At 45.4% G+C, this 15,382-nt stretch overlaps 2 protein-coding genes across 6 annotated transcripts in view; one reads left to right on the top strand and one right to left on the bottom strand.

Annotated features, from left to right (window-relative positions):
- The window catches only part of ITSN2 (intersectin 2), an 81,177-nt gene extending 76,594 nt beyond the window's left edge, over positions 1-4,583 (top strand). For all 5 annotated transcript variants that reach the window (XM_063424181.1, XM_063424197.1, XM_063424191.1 and 2 more), the window contains 5 exons: positions 564-685; positions 1,226-1,308; positions 1,458-1,541; positions 1,823-1,996; positions 3,112-4,583. In XM_063424181.1, the coding sequence (XP_063280251.1) occupies positions 564-685; positions 1,226-1,308; positions 1,458-1,541; positions 1,823-1,996; positions 3,112-3,269 (621 nt within the window). In that variant the 3' untranslated portion in view covers positions 3,270-4,583. The remainder of the gene's footprint in view (positions 1-563; positions 686-1,225; positions 1,309-1,457; positions 1,542-1,822; positions 1,997-3,111) is intronic.
- On the bottom strand, positions 3,762-13,431 carry FAM228B (family with sequence similarity 228 member B). The gene is made up of 7 exons (XM_063424217.1): positions 13,334-13,431; positions 10,618-10,722; positions 8,578-8,649; positions 7,728-7,925; positions 5,540-5,672; positions 5,118-5,207; positions 3,762-5,004 (listed from the first exon to the last, which is right to left on the bottom strand). The coding sequence occupies exons 2-7, from the start codon at positions 10,708-10,710 to the stop codon at positions 4,937-4,939; spliced, it is 654 nt and encodes a 217-aa protein (XP_063280287.1). The 5' UTR covers positions 10,711-10,722; positions 13,334-13,431; the 3' UTR covers positions 3,762-4,936.
- Between the last annotated feature and the right edge of the window lie 1,951 nt (positions 13,432-15,382).

The raw sequence follows: 15,382 nt of genomic DNA on the forward strand, positions 1-15,382 counted from the left end.
ACACCCCTCCCCCCTGGAGTTACAAGAGATTAAGAAAACATCTCCCCAACTGCTTTCAACAGATGAAATTAAATACACTTTTTTTTGTTACATAACCCAAGACAGCCTTGACTTCAGTTTGCACAGGTTCCTGCATCCACAAGAAAATTCCTGTCCTTCATAAAACAGTAGAAGGTGCAAAATTTTAGTCTCGGTGCCCACACAGTGTGTGTTCTCAAAATTCTGAAACTGGAGACATAAGTTTAAGTATCAGGGCTGCTGTCCCACAGAGAACCTGAGAGATTCCTCTCAGGAGGAGAGGATTTTCGAGTTCCACACTGCAGCTCTGCTAGCACACCCCTGCCCCTTTCACAAAGCTCTTTGCCTAGGAAAACAGAATGGGGTGAATCGCCAGAGTGGTTTTTCTCTCTGCCCTTTCTTGCATCCTTTACATGGTGATTTGTTTGTCCTGTGTCCTATGACTTGCATTTTCCTGCAGTAACACAGTGTATTTAAACATGCTTTTAGTTTCTGCCTGTTGTCACAGGGTGATGCTGCCACAGTGACATCTGCTTTTCTTTCAGCCGGTTTTCCTTAATGAAGTCCTTGTGAAGCTGCCCACAGACCCTTCAAGCGATGAGCCAGTTTTTCACATATCACACATTGACAGAGTTTACACACTTAAAACTGACAACATTAACGAGCGGTGAGTAGTGAAAATGCAAATCTGAGCTTAAACTTGCTCAGTGAAGCTGCAGGCTGTGTTTCCAGTGAGCAGACACAGCGGCTCTGAGCTCAGGAACAGAGATGTCTCTTGGTCAGGAAATAAACTCACTTGACTCTCATTTGAATGAGAAGTTTTCTCTGATTTTGTTCTGCTTCTGCAGCAGCTCTTGCAGTGGCATCCAGCCACATCTGCTGCTCCTTGATGTTTCAGTTGTATTGAAGAACAGTTTAAGGCTGCAAAATCCAGCATTCCATAGGACTCTTCCCCAGTCCTGGGGAGTCTTTAATGTGACCCAGCAGTTTTTAACAAAACAGCAGCTCCACATCCATTTATTTAGGCTGATTTGGAATGTGGCATGAGAGTAAATCCAAAAACTCCATTGCCTTAGTCCATGAACTGACTTGATTCATGATGCCTCTAAAACTTAGGGAGGGGGAATGGGGAAAGAGAGTAGATCAGAGTCACTGAAGATTTTGCTGCCTGTGGGATGACCCTGACTGTAGGGATTGCTCTTTGCAGGACTGCCTGGGTCCAGAAAATCAAAGCGGCGTCAGAGCAATACATTGAAACAGAGAAGAAGAAACGTGAAAAGGCTTACCAAGGTACCCACTGAGTTCTGTATTTCCCTCTCATTCACCTGGATACAGGGGCAGGGCATTTCCTGGAGGATGCCAGTGTCTCTTTCTTCAGATCTACTGCCAGTTCTTACAGTTCCAACCAATCTGTTTATTTCTGACCTCTTTGTTCCCAGCTCGTTCACAGAAAACCTCAGGAATAGGACGCTTGATGGTGCATGTGATTGAAGCAACGGAACTAAAGGCTTGTAAGCCCAATGGTGAGTGAGGGAAACAGTCTGAGAGCACTTTTATTCCTGTACCATTTGGAAAGGCTTGCTGAGAGGAGTTGGTCATTTATAAAACGCTGTGGTGTGTCTGCAGTTTCTGTATGACACAGTCATTCTTTAGCTTCAGAGGATCGAGTGAAGAACGAGCTCTGTGCTCTCTGGGATGTAGGGATTTCCTGATCCACACTTTCTGGCAGCAGCATTGATGTGTGTCCAGGTGGAGGGGCCAGTTCTGCACTGCAGAGGGGTTTCACTCCTTGTTCTGTGTTTAGGGAAAAGCAACCCATACTGTGAGATCAGCATGGGCTCACAGAGCTACACTACAAGGACCCTGCAGGACACCCTGAATCCCAAGTGGAACTTCAACTGCCAGTTTTTCATCAAGGATCTGTACCAGGATGTCCTGTGTATCACCATGTTTGACAGGGATCAGTTCTCACCCGATGGTAAGTGTGAATATTTAGGCAAAGAATGCTTTTTTGTTAGCTGAGGTGCCCAGTTCCTCAGCAGCAGTTTCAAGAGCCTGTAGGTCTGACTGCTGCCTGAGAAATGTTGGATGAAAACAATGCCTCAGTACTCAGGAGGTTTAATAGCCTGCCAGAGCCAGTAACTGCAGGCAGTGAGATTTGATCCCAGTCTGGCTTCTGTATCAGACACAGAATTATTTTCTTGTCAGACTGAGGAGACAGACAAGCTGAAAGCAGAAATTCTATTCACGATAGGTGCTCAGAAATAAGGCCCTGGGTTATATTTTCACAGCAACAGCTTGATCAGCTTTCTTGTTGCCTGGAAACTGAGCACGTTTTTGGCAGTGGGTTGCTTCTCATATTCTCTAAAAGGTTAAGTGCTTTTTCAGGGCTCTGACACACAGTCAATTATTGCAGGTTTGCAGGGAACTGCCTTGACCTGAGATGCCTTGTGTGTAACCATAGCTCAGTCTTTTCTCCTGTGAGCTAATGTGAGTTTGGCTGGCTGCTTCTCCCAGCTCAACAGCTGAGTCTTATTTTTGAGTCCATGGTGAGCCTTTTAATGCATACACACAAAGATGTCATGAGAAATAGCCACACAGAAGATGTATGATTTCTGAATAGGACTGTAAACCTACTAGTAGCAGTAATTCTTGAATGTCATTGTTCTTGTGAAAAGCATGATACATAGGCATAATTAAAAGTTAGCTCAAAGTAGTTGATTTTTTTTATTGTCTTTGAGCACCTCAGCTGATTTGTAAACAAGTTCCATCACCCAACTCTGATGAGCCAGCTCTCAAACTGAAGAACACTTGAAATTGTGTTTCTGAAAGAGTATTTTCTAAGAGTATTTTTAAAGCCTTTAGCTCAAACTGTGACATCCTAATGCCATAGCATTTTTGTCTTCTAAAAAGGCCCTCTTTTGTCACTGCTAGCTGGTTTACACAGGGCGGGGGTCCAATCCAACTGGAAGCCTGGGGGTGGTGCTCTGGAACTGAGCATGTACTCCTCAGCATTGCATTAGCCTGACTCACTCAGATTTTCCAAGGTCAATATCTTTGCCTGATGACATTCCTTATTCATTTGCCCAACAGATTTTTTGGGCCGTACTGAAGTTCCAGTGGCAAAAATCAGAACAGAACAAGAGAGCAAAGGCCCCACAACTAAACACTTACTGCTGCATGAAGTTCCAACAGGAGAAGTGTGGGTGCGCTTTGACCTGCAGCTCTTTGATCAGAAAACACTCCTCTAAGAATGCTTTTTTTAATTTATGAAGGACAACTGAAGCTGACACCCTGAACATCTTTTGGTGAAAGATTCCTCGTCCCACGCTGGTTATTAAGCAAGAATTCCTGCTGCTTCTGTATTTCCTCTTAGTTCCTGGTTGCGCTTAGTTCCTTGCAGTGTTCCGAGTTGTCATTGATCTATGCAAACACAAATGTTACTGTAAATACAGTACTATAGCTCAGTGCCTTTTTATTATGTTGGAATATCTTGGGTTTGGATGCCAATGTTTCCATTTTCAGGGCCATAAAAAGTATTACATAGAAATGTGGCACCAAGCTGTTTGTATATTTTACCACTTAGTCTGACAGGCAGACTGAGGAATGGTTTAAGCTCAGCACTAGAATCATTCCATTTGAAACCTTAAAAGTGATATCCACTGGAATTTTCCCATTTCAGGATGATAATTTTAATGGTTAAATGCTGAAGAAGCCTTAGCACTGGAGAGGTCTCCAATATATTGTATATTCTTTTAAGAATCCAATGTAGTTCTTTACTTGACTTTAGTTCTGCACTGGAATCAGTAACTGCTACTTGACTTTTCTTTCTGCTTCAGTTGGATTTATCATTCTCTGCTGAGACAATGTGGTTGTGAAGAATTAACTAGAAAAAATATTTTAAATACTGTGACCCACAAAAATGTGGCAAAATACTCTTCAGCTCTTTGGGGTTTTTTCCTAAATATAAGTTATTTGTGTACATTTCCTTGGTCTTGTAGACCTCCATGTGAATCTTGAAGCTTTGACATTGCCAACATGTATATAGAGAGTAAAATATAAGTTTATTAATTTGTCTACAGATGTTTATTGATGCATAGTGATTTTAAAAAGGTATATTTTATTGTACAGGGGAATGTGATATAATAAGAAAAACTTATAGGATTTGTTCAAGGAAAGTTTATTACAAGTTAAAAAGTTTTGCTCTGGGGAACTGTCACCCCAGTATAAACCTGTAAAATGAATTGGTTGAAAGCAAGATCTTTCTCTTGGCACCAAATCAGGGATGGTTAAAAAAAAGAAAGTATGTTTATAAATATTTGATACATTGTAACCATTTTGCTGCCTCCTTTAAACTGCTTTGTTGCAGAAGTACAGCATGCAGTTCTGAGCAGCCTGTGCCCCTGTTTTCCACGGGTGCAGAAATTCCTCCTGAAGTCTGGCAGTTTCCCATCCAGTCACCATCTGTGCACCCTCCTGTTATTGAGTCAACCTCTGTTACATTTAACAGTTTTCTGTGGTTCAGTATTTCTAATCCTAAATAAAATTCAACTCTTGGCAACCCATGTGAGATTGTGTCTGTGCAATGGGCGTTTGGGGGACAGAGAAAATTCTGTTTCCAGGCTTTGAGCCCAGAGCTGCTGAGCAGCCACACCAGCAGGGAGAGGGGGCTGCCCTGGCACAGGAGAGGGACAGCTCTGAGGGCACTGGCAGCAGCTGCTGCTCAGCACCAGCTCTCCAAAAAGCACCAAATGTTTTGTACACCACTTCCCATCTCCTCTCCCTACTTACTTCCTGCCTTCTCTAAACACCTACGATGTACATTAAGAGTTTGATTTACTGCTAGGACAATGTCTCCAGGAGAGAACACGGTCTTTACTGAGCTCAGCCCAAGTTAAACCTCCTAGAATAGCAGGTTTTAGCCTGTAGAGCATTGAACTGGATCTGGCAAAAAGACAAGCAGCATCTCAGACGTTTCTGTGGCTGCTGGGTAACAACATTTCAAAACTAAATGTTCAAGACAGTAAGTTTATTGCAGTTTGCCCAAACCCCTGGGCTGTTCTCACTTGCTTTGGCAGTGCATGTAACCTATTTTGTACCTTTGGTGGCTGTGCTTGCTGCTGTGGTCAGCGGGAGGCCAGGTGACATCATTGCTCTCTCTGTCATTGTGCTGGTTGATGACTTTTGTCCTTTAAAGAGAAGGAAAAACTGTTGCCATGCTTCTGTAAAGATCAGCTGAGCCGTTAGGTTATATCTTTCTACACAGCACCCACTGAGCTCGCCTGGGAACTCTCCAACCCTCCTTAGACAGGACACCCCCGTGCTGCCACAATGGATTTGAAATGAGGAAAACAAACCACCCCCAGCCATTGCTACTGTGCCTCAAAAACTGGGCCTGGTATAGATCAGACTGTGTTCCTGGTGAAAACCATGCTCAAACACTCTTGGGCTTAAATACAGCAGGTGTGAGTTGGTAAAACCAGAACGTGCTCGTCTAGAGCAGCCCCCAGCAGCACATCACCGACACGCTCTGCTGGCTTCCTGCTGGTCCCAGTGGGGCTCCAAACCTCCTCACATCTTCCAGCAGCCTGTGCACGCCTCCTGAGGAATGGGTCGTACTCTGAAGGGTCATAAACATCCAGAAACACGTAGCCCTGTGGGAGAAACAGCAACTGCGTCAGCTCTTGGGAGCTGCTGGTGGTGACAACAGTGAGAGCAGCCAGCCTGGCTGGGACAGAGCCAGGCACGGCACAACACAGCACCAGAGGTGGTTGAGAAACGAATTCCCAATTTTTCATACATTGCACCTCAGAAAGAAAGGGACTGAACTCTAACAGAAAAATTCCTCCATCCATTTTAATCTATCACATACATAATTAATTATTTCTTGAAGCATCCAGAAATAATTACAGGCTAAAATGCTAACCCTTAACTAGGACAGTCAAGACAATGGATATTTTTTTAATTGAAAATAAAAATGTTTTTCCAGAGAAGGAAGCCCTGAGATTGGCTCAGTAGGTCAGAGCATGGTGCTGATAACACCAAGGTTGTGGGTTTGATTCCAGAATGGGCCACTCACTTAAGAGCTGGACTTGATGATCCTTCTGGGTCCTTTCCAACTCAAAATATGTTGTGATTTCAGCAAAACAGATATTAAAAAGAAAAGAAAAATCAGGAGTGAATGAGCTCTCACTAGCCACAGCCTTAGGCAGTCACTGGTCTGCAAGCTGCCAGCTCCCAGTCTGGGTTCATGAGCTGGCACTTCCATCTCTACACTGGAATAAAGATCTGAACCCACACCTCATGGTCCAGACCACAGCTCCAACTCATCAAAAACCCTGCCCCAGGTGAAGGAGAAGCCTGATAGCAGGAAGAGAGCAAAAGAAAATGGGCAAAAAGAAGGGAGGGAAGGGAAAACACATCCAGAATTAAGCACATTCACTAACGCACACAAGTGTCTCAAGTTCTGCAAAATTTGTCATATGCTGCCACGGATAATGCAAACTTCTGCAAATAAGTTGTCCTGTAAATATGAAGGGCCTCAGCCTGCTTTTCAGATGTGCTGGTGACAGAGCTGACACCACAGAGCAAGGAGAAAAGGTAGAAGCTGATCACTGGTGCTGGTGCTCCCCTTCAGGCAGAAGGACACATCCCAGTACATCAGCCAGTACATCCCAGTACATCAGCCATTGCTTCTGGAGCAAACTCCTGAGCTGGCACAGCAGCCTGCACGATGGACTGAGGCAGACTCAAATATGTACAGTACGCCCGGCACATCCCTGCACTTCAGCACTAGGGCAGGTTCAGTTCTTTGTCAGTCCATGCAGTTTAATGCATGGGTCTGTCACATCAGGCCTTTGAAAAGATTGTTTGGTCTCTTTAAAACAACAGAGCTCCCATGATATTTTCATTCCTGGATGAGTAGGTTGTTTATAGTCCCACGACTCCACTGTGCAGTGGTTTCCACTGACAGCAACTGCCTGATCTCATAAAGTATTATTTTTGTGGCAGATTACATAACTGCTTTTATTTTTCTCTTTTTTTTTTCATTCCTGAGATGCAGAAAGTTTAGTTGTGGGATCTGATATTCAAGAGTGGTGTGAAATTAAGAGCAAAACTAAGAAAACTAACAAATATTTTCTACAGTGACTGCGATCTGCAATTTTTGTGAATACTGAAACACACAGAACAACAAAATCCTAAAGTTGGATCCATAACCTGCAGGCAGATTTAACAAAATTGTTTGTATCTCCTTGTTCCCATACTTCTTTTATGTAGAATCCAAGGCCACAAAATCGTTTCACTCATGCTCTGCCAATAGAGTGCAGTAGTGCTTTAGCTGAACTCCTGAGACATGAGAGCACAGCCCACTCCCTGCTCACTCAGCCTTTGGTTTCAGCTGACAGAGCTCAAAGTTTTCCCACTAAACCGTGCAGCCCACAGAGGGAAACACCTCCACAGGGTGTCTCAGCACATTCAGACCCCAGCACATGCACACTGCACAGAGCAGTGCTGCTGTTCAGAGCTGCTCGAAAAGGTACACAGCTGTAAGATCACCATTACAGAAGTCCTTGGGAAAAGTGAGTTACAGTCAAGGTAAATCTGAACTTCAGGTTACTCAACAGACAGGAACAGCTAAACCCCTGATCTTGTCCACAATCCTCTGTATACAACCCTCTCCATGACAGAAATGTGCTTCTCATTGATACCTTCTTTGTCGAGTAGTTTAAATATTGGGACAATTGTTCTTGCATCCTTTTTTGCACTTCTTCCCATGACTGGCTCTCCATTTGGTCCTTAATTTTCTGCATAAACGGCTCTGAAACATCCTCAAGATATTTTTTGTACAGAAGTTCTGTCTTTCTCAGATTTAGGAAATCACTGTGCCTCAAATATCTGTCCACCTCCTTAAGTAAGAAATGGAAAATAAAAACCATATAAATGATTGGGTGATGACAGTGAAGGTTCCACAGGTGAAGGTTTGCAGCAGGGCTGGCCTGGCTGCTCACTGCTCCAAGGCACCTGTTTTCCAGCCCTTCCTTCTGCTCCTCCCTCTCTCCACTTCCCACCACTTGTTTCCAAGCTTGCCCTTTCAAGAGCTCTGCCATTCAGACCCTTCATTTTTGAAGCTGTGGTGCAAGATGGGCAGAAAATGACTCACTTCTTCCCATCGGGTTATTGAGCTGAAATCACTCAGAGCAGGGGGCTGCAAGCACCAGATTGTGCAGGACAGGCAGCAGCAGGACCTTCCCTGAAGCACTGGCAATCTGCTGGATCAGACCAGAGCAGCTCCTGCCCTTTGCTCACAGCACCACCTCACCAATTACCACTCCCACAGAACAAATATTAGAGGCAAACAGGCAGTTCAAGTCACCTGGGATTCACATTTAGGGTTACTGCTGTAGTCCTATCCAGAAAAGATCAGAAGCTCACAACTCTAAATTAGTTTTTCAAGAATACAGGCAATTAACACTTTCTCGTGAATCACTGTTTAGGGACTAAAAATATCAACATGCAGGAAAGCACAGAGCAAATGAAAAGAGAGGTGCCACTTCTTACCCTCACAAAGCTTTCTCTGTCCAAGATGCACCGAACAGAAGCAATGATTTCTCGGCTTTGATCAGGTGCTGCCTAACAAAACATGAAAAAAGCCCACATGAGGTGAAAGCAGGACGCAGAGTAGGAGTTAGATTTACTTTTGAATTCTAAATAATTACTGGTGTCGTGATTAAAGGCACACTATAGCACAACCCAGCTGGCAAATCCTTGCCAGATTTGCTCTGAACAGTTGGGTTAAGTAGCAACAAAATAGCATTGGAAGAACTGGAATGAGAACTGGAATGTCCATGCTCAGACCTCCTCGGCTGCTCCTCACCACAGCCAAACACCACCTCCTCCTTGCCACTGTTTGTCACCTGTGCCAAACGTGGCTCCTTAACTCCTCATTCCAGACAAGGAATACAGGCAGCACAGACCAAATCTATCATTTGGGGATGGAATGCATTTTATGCATAGAATGGAATATTAGCCTGCTACTCCCTGTGCTTAGTATTGATTTTTAATTCCAATTACAGTGTAGTTTTCAGTCATGTCTGCCTCAGCCCCGCTGACCAGCTCCACACTCCTAAAGGTTTATTACACTGAGATGAGCAGGACATCATACATCAGAGCACGCAAGGAAGAGACAGGAAGTATTAAAAATTCCATCAAAAACAAATGAGAAAGAGGAAATCTAAATTCCTGGCATGTTTTAAGACCCTTTCATCCTACTATTTGAAACAACTGGTGTGTTGTATTATGCCTGATGAATTTAGTTCACATAGTCAGAGATCCTTTCTAAAGCCAGCACTGTAACAGCAGCACAAAGACATGGCCAACCCTCCAGCTAAGAACCATCACCGGTGAACAGGAGAAGAGTTTTTCTTTAGGATGATACATATGTGAAAATCCTTAAGAACCAAAGGAGTTGGGTCTCCTTTGACTGAAGGAATGAAGTCTCTTCTCCCTGGAAAAGAGCGGGCCCAGGGGCAGCCTCATCACAGTACTGCTTCCAGGGCAGCTACAAGGAGAGTGGAGGCTCTCACTTCACCAGAAGCCACAGCAAGGAGACAAGGGGCAAGCTGTACAAGTTCCACGGGCAGAGGTTTCATCTCAATGTAAGAAGGAATTTTTTACAGTGAGATCAATCATTCACTGCACAACCTCCTCAGGGATGTGGTGGAGTCCCCATCATTGAAGGTTTTCGAGGTGCAATTGGACAAGGGGCTGGATACCCTCATCTGGTGTGTCTTTCCCATGAAAGGCTGGCCAGACAATCTTCCAAGGTCCTTCCAGTCTGGGCTGTTCCATGAGTCTGTGATTCTAACTTGTTTAAGTCACAAGCTTGTTTCAGGTTTTATGGGAAACTTTTCCACACAGCAAACTGCAAGTAATTCAATAAACCTGCCTCAAAAGGATGCAAGAGCTCAATAAAACCCATTGAATCTGTTGCTATTTTCAGAATTTTTTGTTCTCCTTATCCATGACAAATTTCTCTCAGATTTTACTGAACTTTGCAAATAACAATTTTTCATTCTTCCCTTCATGACTTCCATTTCATTCCTCCACTCACATCTTCATGCAACAGAAGCCCTTCCTTCTGTGTTAGCCAATCTTTGGCAGTATTTTCCTTCACAAAATGTCTGCTGCAATAAAAATTATTGGCTGTGCCACTCTGCTGGTGCTGAGAAGAGCCTCTGGATAGATGTAAGGAAAGGAAAAGGTCTGCATAAAAAGACAACCTGCTTTACAAAGATCAGGTTCCCATCCAGGTCCCACAACCAAGCTACAAACTGGGATGGAATGGTCAGGAGTAACACAACTGCAATACCCATTTCTGAGGAGGGACAGACTGAAGCACAAAGCTCCTGCCCAGGGCTCACAGATGGGTTCAGGCACATGCTAGGGATGAAGCCTGGGAGCCCAGACAGACCAGAGAACAGTCAGGATTTCAGTTCCAATACAGGACCTAGTCACACTCCTGGGGTCCCAGTCACAGATCCTGCTCCCCTGTGTTCCTCACAGTGAGCCTACAGCTGCAGGAATGCTGGGGTCACTCACCTTCCAAGGCTGCTGTCGCTTGGCTTTTCTCACAGGTTTCCCATCTGCAAATCTTTGTAGCCAGGGTCCCTCTGAGCTGTTCACACTACCCATGGTTGGATTGGTCTGGGAAAAACAATAAAACCGTCAAAACCATATAGAACTATTGTATAAACAGCAAAAACTAAATTTTCTTACAGTTCCTACTAATCAGTGAAACAGATCTCTAAAGGACTTCTAACTGCTGATACCTGCAGCCTTTTCCTGTCACAGAGAGTAAATCAGAGAGGTGAAGAATTGAGTTTACAGTCAGACACTGCCTCTGGTGGGACTGTCTGTCCCCATCCCCACACACCATGGGCAGTGGTTTTTGTTTCAAAGAACAGTGCTTGACAAATTATTTGAAAATGCCTGTCAGCTTTGGAAACATTTCAGAGTTATCAAATTTCACCTCCAGACTATTACTTCTTTCCTTTGTGCCTTTTTCAATCACATAAGAATCCCTTTCAAGTAACTGCCACATCCACTCCAGGGATGGCTGCATTTTATCGGGTTTGAATGTTAGTTCTACCACATGAAACTTATGCTGAAGTGCTAACTCAGCTCCAGTCAGAAAATTCCATTTTCTCTCTTGTAGGTGCATCAGGATATCTGGATTGATTTATCACAGGAGACAGTGGGACCACAGAGGCAAAATGCCCTTTACAGGAGCCTCCATTTAAACCCCTATTTATTTCAGATTCACTGGAGACACACTGCTTCCTGGAAACAATGGATTCACAACATTACTTAGGTGAAGAATGGAACAAAAGAAAAGGTTATTTCTGCAGAGATACTGACCCCAAGTCGTCAGACAAATCTTTCAGTTATAAAAAAAAAATTAAATCTGACTTTCAATTATTTTTTGCAATATCTAGTTAAAAGAATCTGCAAAGACTCTTGGGTATTCACAGAAGATAACATTTCTTTGTAGAAGACAACACTTAAGTTTGTTCTGTCCAATCTAGCACTTTAGTGACAATATCTGACTCCCAAGTTACCTCTCTGGAGTGCAGATTCAAATTTCTTACCATCAATTCAAGGTAAAGTCTGTAATCTACATCTTTATTTCTTTCTGTTCATATTCCCTGCTCTTGTGCACTGACAAAAATATCTGCTGGGATATTCCTGAATCTTCACAGCACATGACACGGATTTGGCATTAGACAAATCTAACACACCTTCCTGTGAGCAATATATTCCCCTTACATGCTCCTGTGTCATGCCACCACTTACAGATTTCCTTCAACTCCAAGCAGTTTTGTTCCTCAGAGGCAGGGATGCTGTACATCCCTGGACAAGCTTGAGATGAGGAAAATATATATTTTAATAATTATAAGGTTGAACAAGTAAAACAAATAAACCCCCAGCAATCACTCTCCTTTCCATTTATTTTTAGTAGCTAGTATTAAGACTCCATCCACCTTACAAAGACTGAGCACAAAGCACAGAAGGTGTTTGACCTCCTCTGAGAATTTTGTCAAAGAATTTGAGACAAAATTTTTGTCTGAGAATTTGAGACAAAACAGAGCAAACACACAAAATCTGCCTCTGCAGCAATCTGCCTTCAGGAACCCACAAGTGGTAAAGACTCTAACTGCAGATTTACCCCCCACCATCACCAGTCTTCACAACTCAAGCTGCTACTGAATCTCAATCCTTTCTTTTTCTGCTTTTTCTGGACTCTTGCTAGGAGATGCCAACCCTCCTCTCCTCAAAGGCAGAGCTCACCGATATGAGACTGCAGCTGTTTTGCAGGTTTTGGAACTACAGGTTTAATCACAGGCTTAGACAGAAATAAAGGATTTCCAGAATCTGAGTGGATAAAACAAGCATTTTGTCAATCTAGCAGCTGCAGTCTGCAGATGCCAAACCCATGAGCAGGCTGCCTGTTCTGTATTAGGGCATTGGTTCTGGCATGTGCCAGATCCCTGCAAGTGTCCAAGGCCGGGCTGGATGGGGCTGGAAGCAACCTGGTCTAGAGGAAGGTGTCCCTGGCCATGGCAGAGTTGGAACAAGATGATCTTTAATTTATTTATTCCTATGCAAACCATTCTGTAATGATTAAACCTGAGAATAACCATGCCTAAAAATCCTTGCTAGATAACACGCATCCTTCTGTGCTGTCAGCAGTGTAGCTCTGGATCAGTAAGTTTTAAAGACAGGTTTCTCTTCTTTCCTCAGTAGAGCAAGGTTCTTCCCTTAACACTTACCTGTTAAAATTCACACTCTCTGTGCCCAAACACGAGGCTTTGCAGCAGCTTTGAGGAAACACATTTTATTCACTCTGTAACAAATAAAAGCACCCTCACACATGCCCCAGTGCTCTCCAAATCCCGTTCAGCCATGCAGGCTCAAGGATGTCACCCTGCACAAGCACAGCGAGCTGCCTTTACTGGTGCTTGGCCCCTCTCACTGCCTCAGGTGCAGGGACAGAGAAGGGTAAGAGAAGCAGTCTCCAGTGCGAGCAGGGCAGCTCTGTGAACAGAACCTTTTGCACTGTGAATGCTAACAGGTAACGCGGGTATGCCCGGAGGGTCCTGGCCCGGCCCTGCACTTCGGAGGCAGCGAAAAGATAAAGGCGAAAGGGACAGGCCGAGCTCCCTTCAGTCCCGGCTTGCCCGCACTCTGTCCAGTCCTGAGGCGGGTCCCGCAGGCCCCAGGGAAGAGGAGGCGAGCAGCAAAGATCCACACCTACCACCCCCGTGCCGGAGTCCCTCACTGGGGACAGTGAACACAGCCCCGGGGCGGCGGGACAGGCCTGCAGCAGAGCCCGAACCCGTCCCGCGGGCCCCGCCCCGCCCCGCCCCGCCCCGCCCCGCCCCGCCCCGCTGAGGGGAAATGGCTGCGCGGCCCGCCTTGGCTGCGTCACAGTGCAACCGCCCCTCCATGACCTTCCGCCGAAAAAAATATTCCCTCATCCATCACCCACAGCCTCTCGGGATGAAGAGATGGGGACAGAATCCCGGCTACGCGTGCGGACAGGGACACAGAAACGCGTGGGGACAGGGACACAGAAACGCGTGGGGCCAACGCGACGGCAGCCCTGATCTGCCCCCGAAGACAGAAAGGGCGGAGCACGGCCGGATCCCTCCGCGCCGCGCCGCGCAGCGTTCCGCACTGCCATAGCAACACCAGCGGGCGCGCTCCCGCCGGCACGGCTTCCCACCAATCAGAGAGGGAGCGCGCGGTGAGCGAGCCAATCAGGAGCGAGGACGGCTCCGCCGAGCCGAAGCGAGCGGGGCCGAACAGGACCGAGCCGAGCCGAGCCGAGCCGAGCCGAGCCGAGCCGAGCCGAGCCGAGCCGAGCGGGCGCAGTCCCGGGGTTCCCTGGTTCATTATCCAAAGTTCATTTTTTCCCCTCAGCAGTGCTGCACTGACACTCAGGTCTCACAATAACTGTGTGCCACGCAGACGGGGTGTTTCCTCGAGCCCTTTACACTTTGTTTTTTAAAATGTGTTATGATGATTGATTTGCCAGCACCCCCGGCAAGACGAGACCCTTGTGGGCAGCAGCCTGCCTGCCCCGGAATGGGGATCCCCTGCACAGCCCGCTGTGCCCAGGCTGCGTTCATTAACCTGTCCAGGCACTTGTGACAGCAGCGTGTCAGAGTCAAATCTCTACATCATTCTGGAAAGAAAGACCCCCTCCTGGCTCCCCCACCTCTTAGTCTCTGCGTTACTAATTTTGCCATTTTTATCCATTGCCATTGTCTGCAGGCACTCTTGAAGGACCCAGGCTGAGCAGTTTAAGGAATAACTCACTTTATTAACAAATACACTGATCACAGAAGACTGTCACAGAGTCGGGGCAGAGGCTACACTGACAGTGCATGACTGCAAGAACAGGTTTGAAGTGATACACAGGCTCTGATCACCAGTGAAAGTTTGAGATCACCAGTGTGCACAGAGTAGGGATCCTACCCAACACTGTGAAACTACGTAAAGTTCCATCAAAGAGTTTCCAGGTTCGTCCACAAAGTAAATCAAATGCTAAAAGGTTTGTTAGGACAGCCTTCATAAGCACTTCAGACTTGGTTAACCATATTTCCCCCAGAGGCCAGACAAAGGCCACATGTATAAATATGTGAAAATGTCCAATGCTGTGGACCATTCCTTTATTATTCCATCAATTGATGTAAATTTAATTTTATGGCAACTGGGTATCATTCTGAAAAAATATTTGCTGTTTTCTTTGTAATCAATAACAGTTGAGCCTATGCACAAATTAAAAATTCAACCATAATTTTTGGGGACCAACTTTGAGGAATATTATTTGAAGGTTTGGGGCATTTGCTTGTGAGCCACTTACTGCTAATTCCCACCAGGCAGGGTGGCTTGTTGCCCTCCCTAGGAATGTGGGGGATTTGCCAAATTCTGTCAAATTAAATCCTGTCTTGCTGAGAAAGGCACATGCTCTTTCTGATGCAAAAATCTTTCCTGAGTTTGTTTTTCCTCATTCCTGCTACTTTTCCTCACCGCAGTTAAAGACTGAACCAGCTTATGGGAGTCATCCCTGGAGGCACCATGTAACCAGCACTTAGGTACTCCCAACTCTTGGGCCTGGCAGGTCACACTGTTCTTTATCGAATTTGGGTCTCTCATTAGACCTTTCATTAAATTTGGAACTTTCATTAGGCCTTTCATTAAACCTGGACCCGGGAGTGTTAGGCTGGCAGACTCGCCGTGCATGGTCCATTGGCTTCTCACAGAGGAACTGCTCCAGCCTGTTCGGTGCCCCAAACTC

This window comes from Prinia subflava, chromosome 2, assembly GCF_021018805.1.
Source record: "Prinia subflava isolate CZ2003 ecotype Zambia chromosome 2, Cam_Psub_1.2, whole genome shotgun sequence".
In the NCBI taxonomy this organism is placed as follows: domain Eukaryota; kingdom Metazoa; phylum Chordata; class Aves; order Passeriformes; family Cisticolidae; genus Prinia; species Prinia subflava.

Bases quoted from the DNA above. Each gene is read 5' to 3' on its own strand.
- FAM228B (XM_063424217.1), bottom strand. From the start codon at position 10,710: ATGGGTAGTGTGAACAGCTCAGAGGGACCCTGGCTACAAAGATTTGCA. The intron at 8,650-10,617 runs GTGAGTGACCCC...ATGTTTTGTTAG, and splicing joins AGCGACAGCAGCCTTGGAAG to GCAGCACCTGATCAAAGCCG. The intron at 5,673-7,727 runs GTATCAATGAGA...TTTCTCCCACAG, and splicing joins TAAACTACTCGACAAAGAAG to GGCTACGTGTTTCTGGATGT.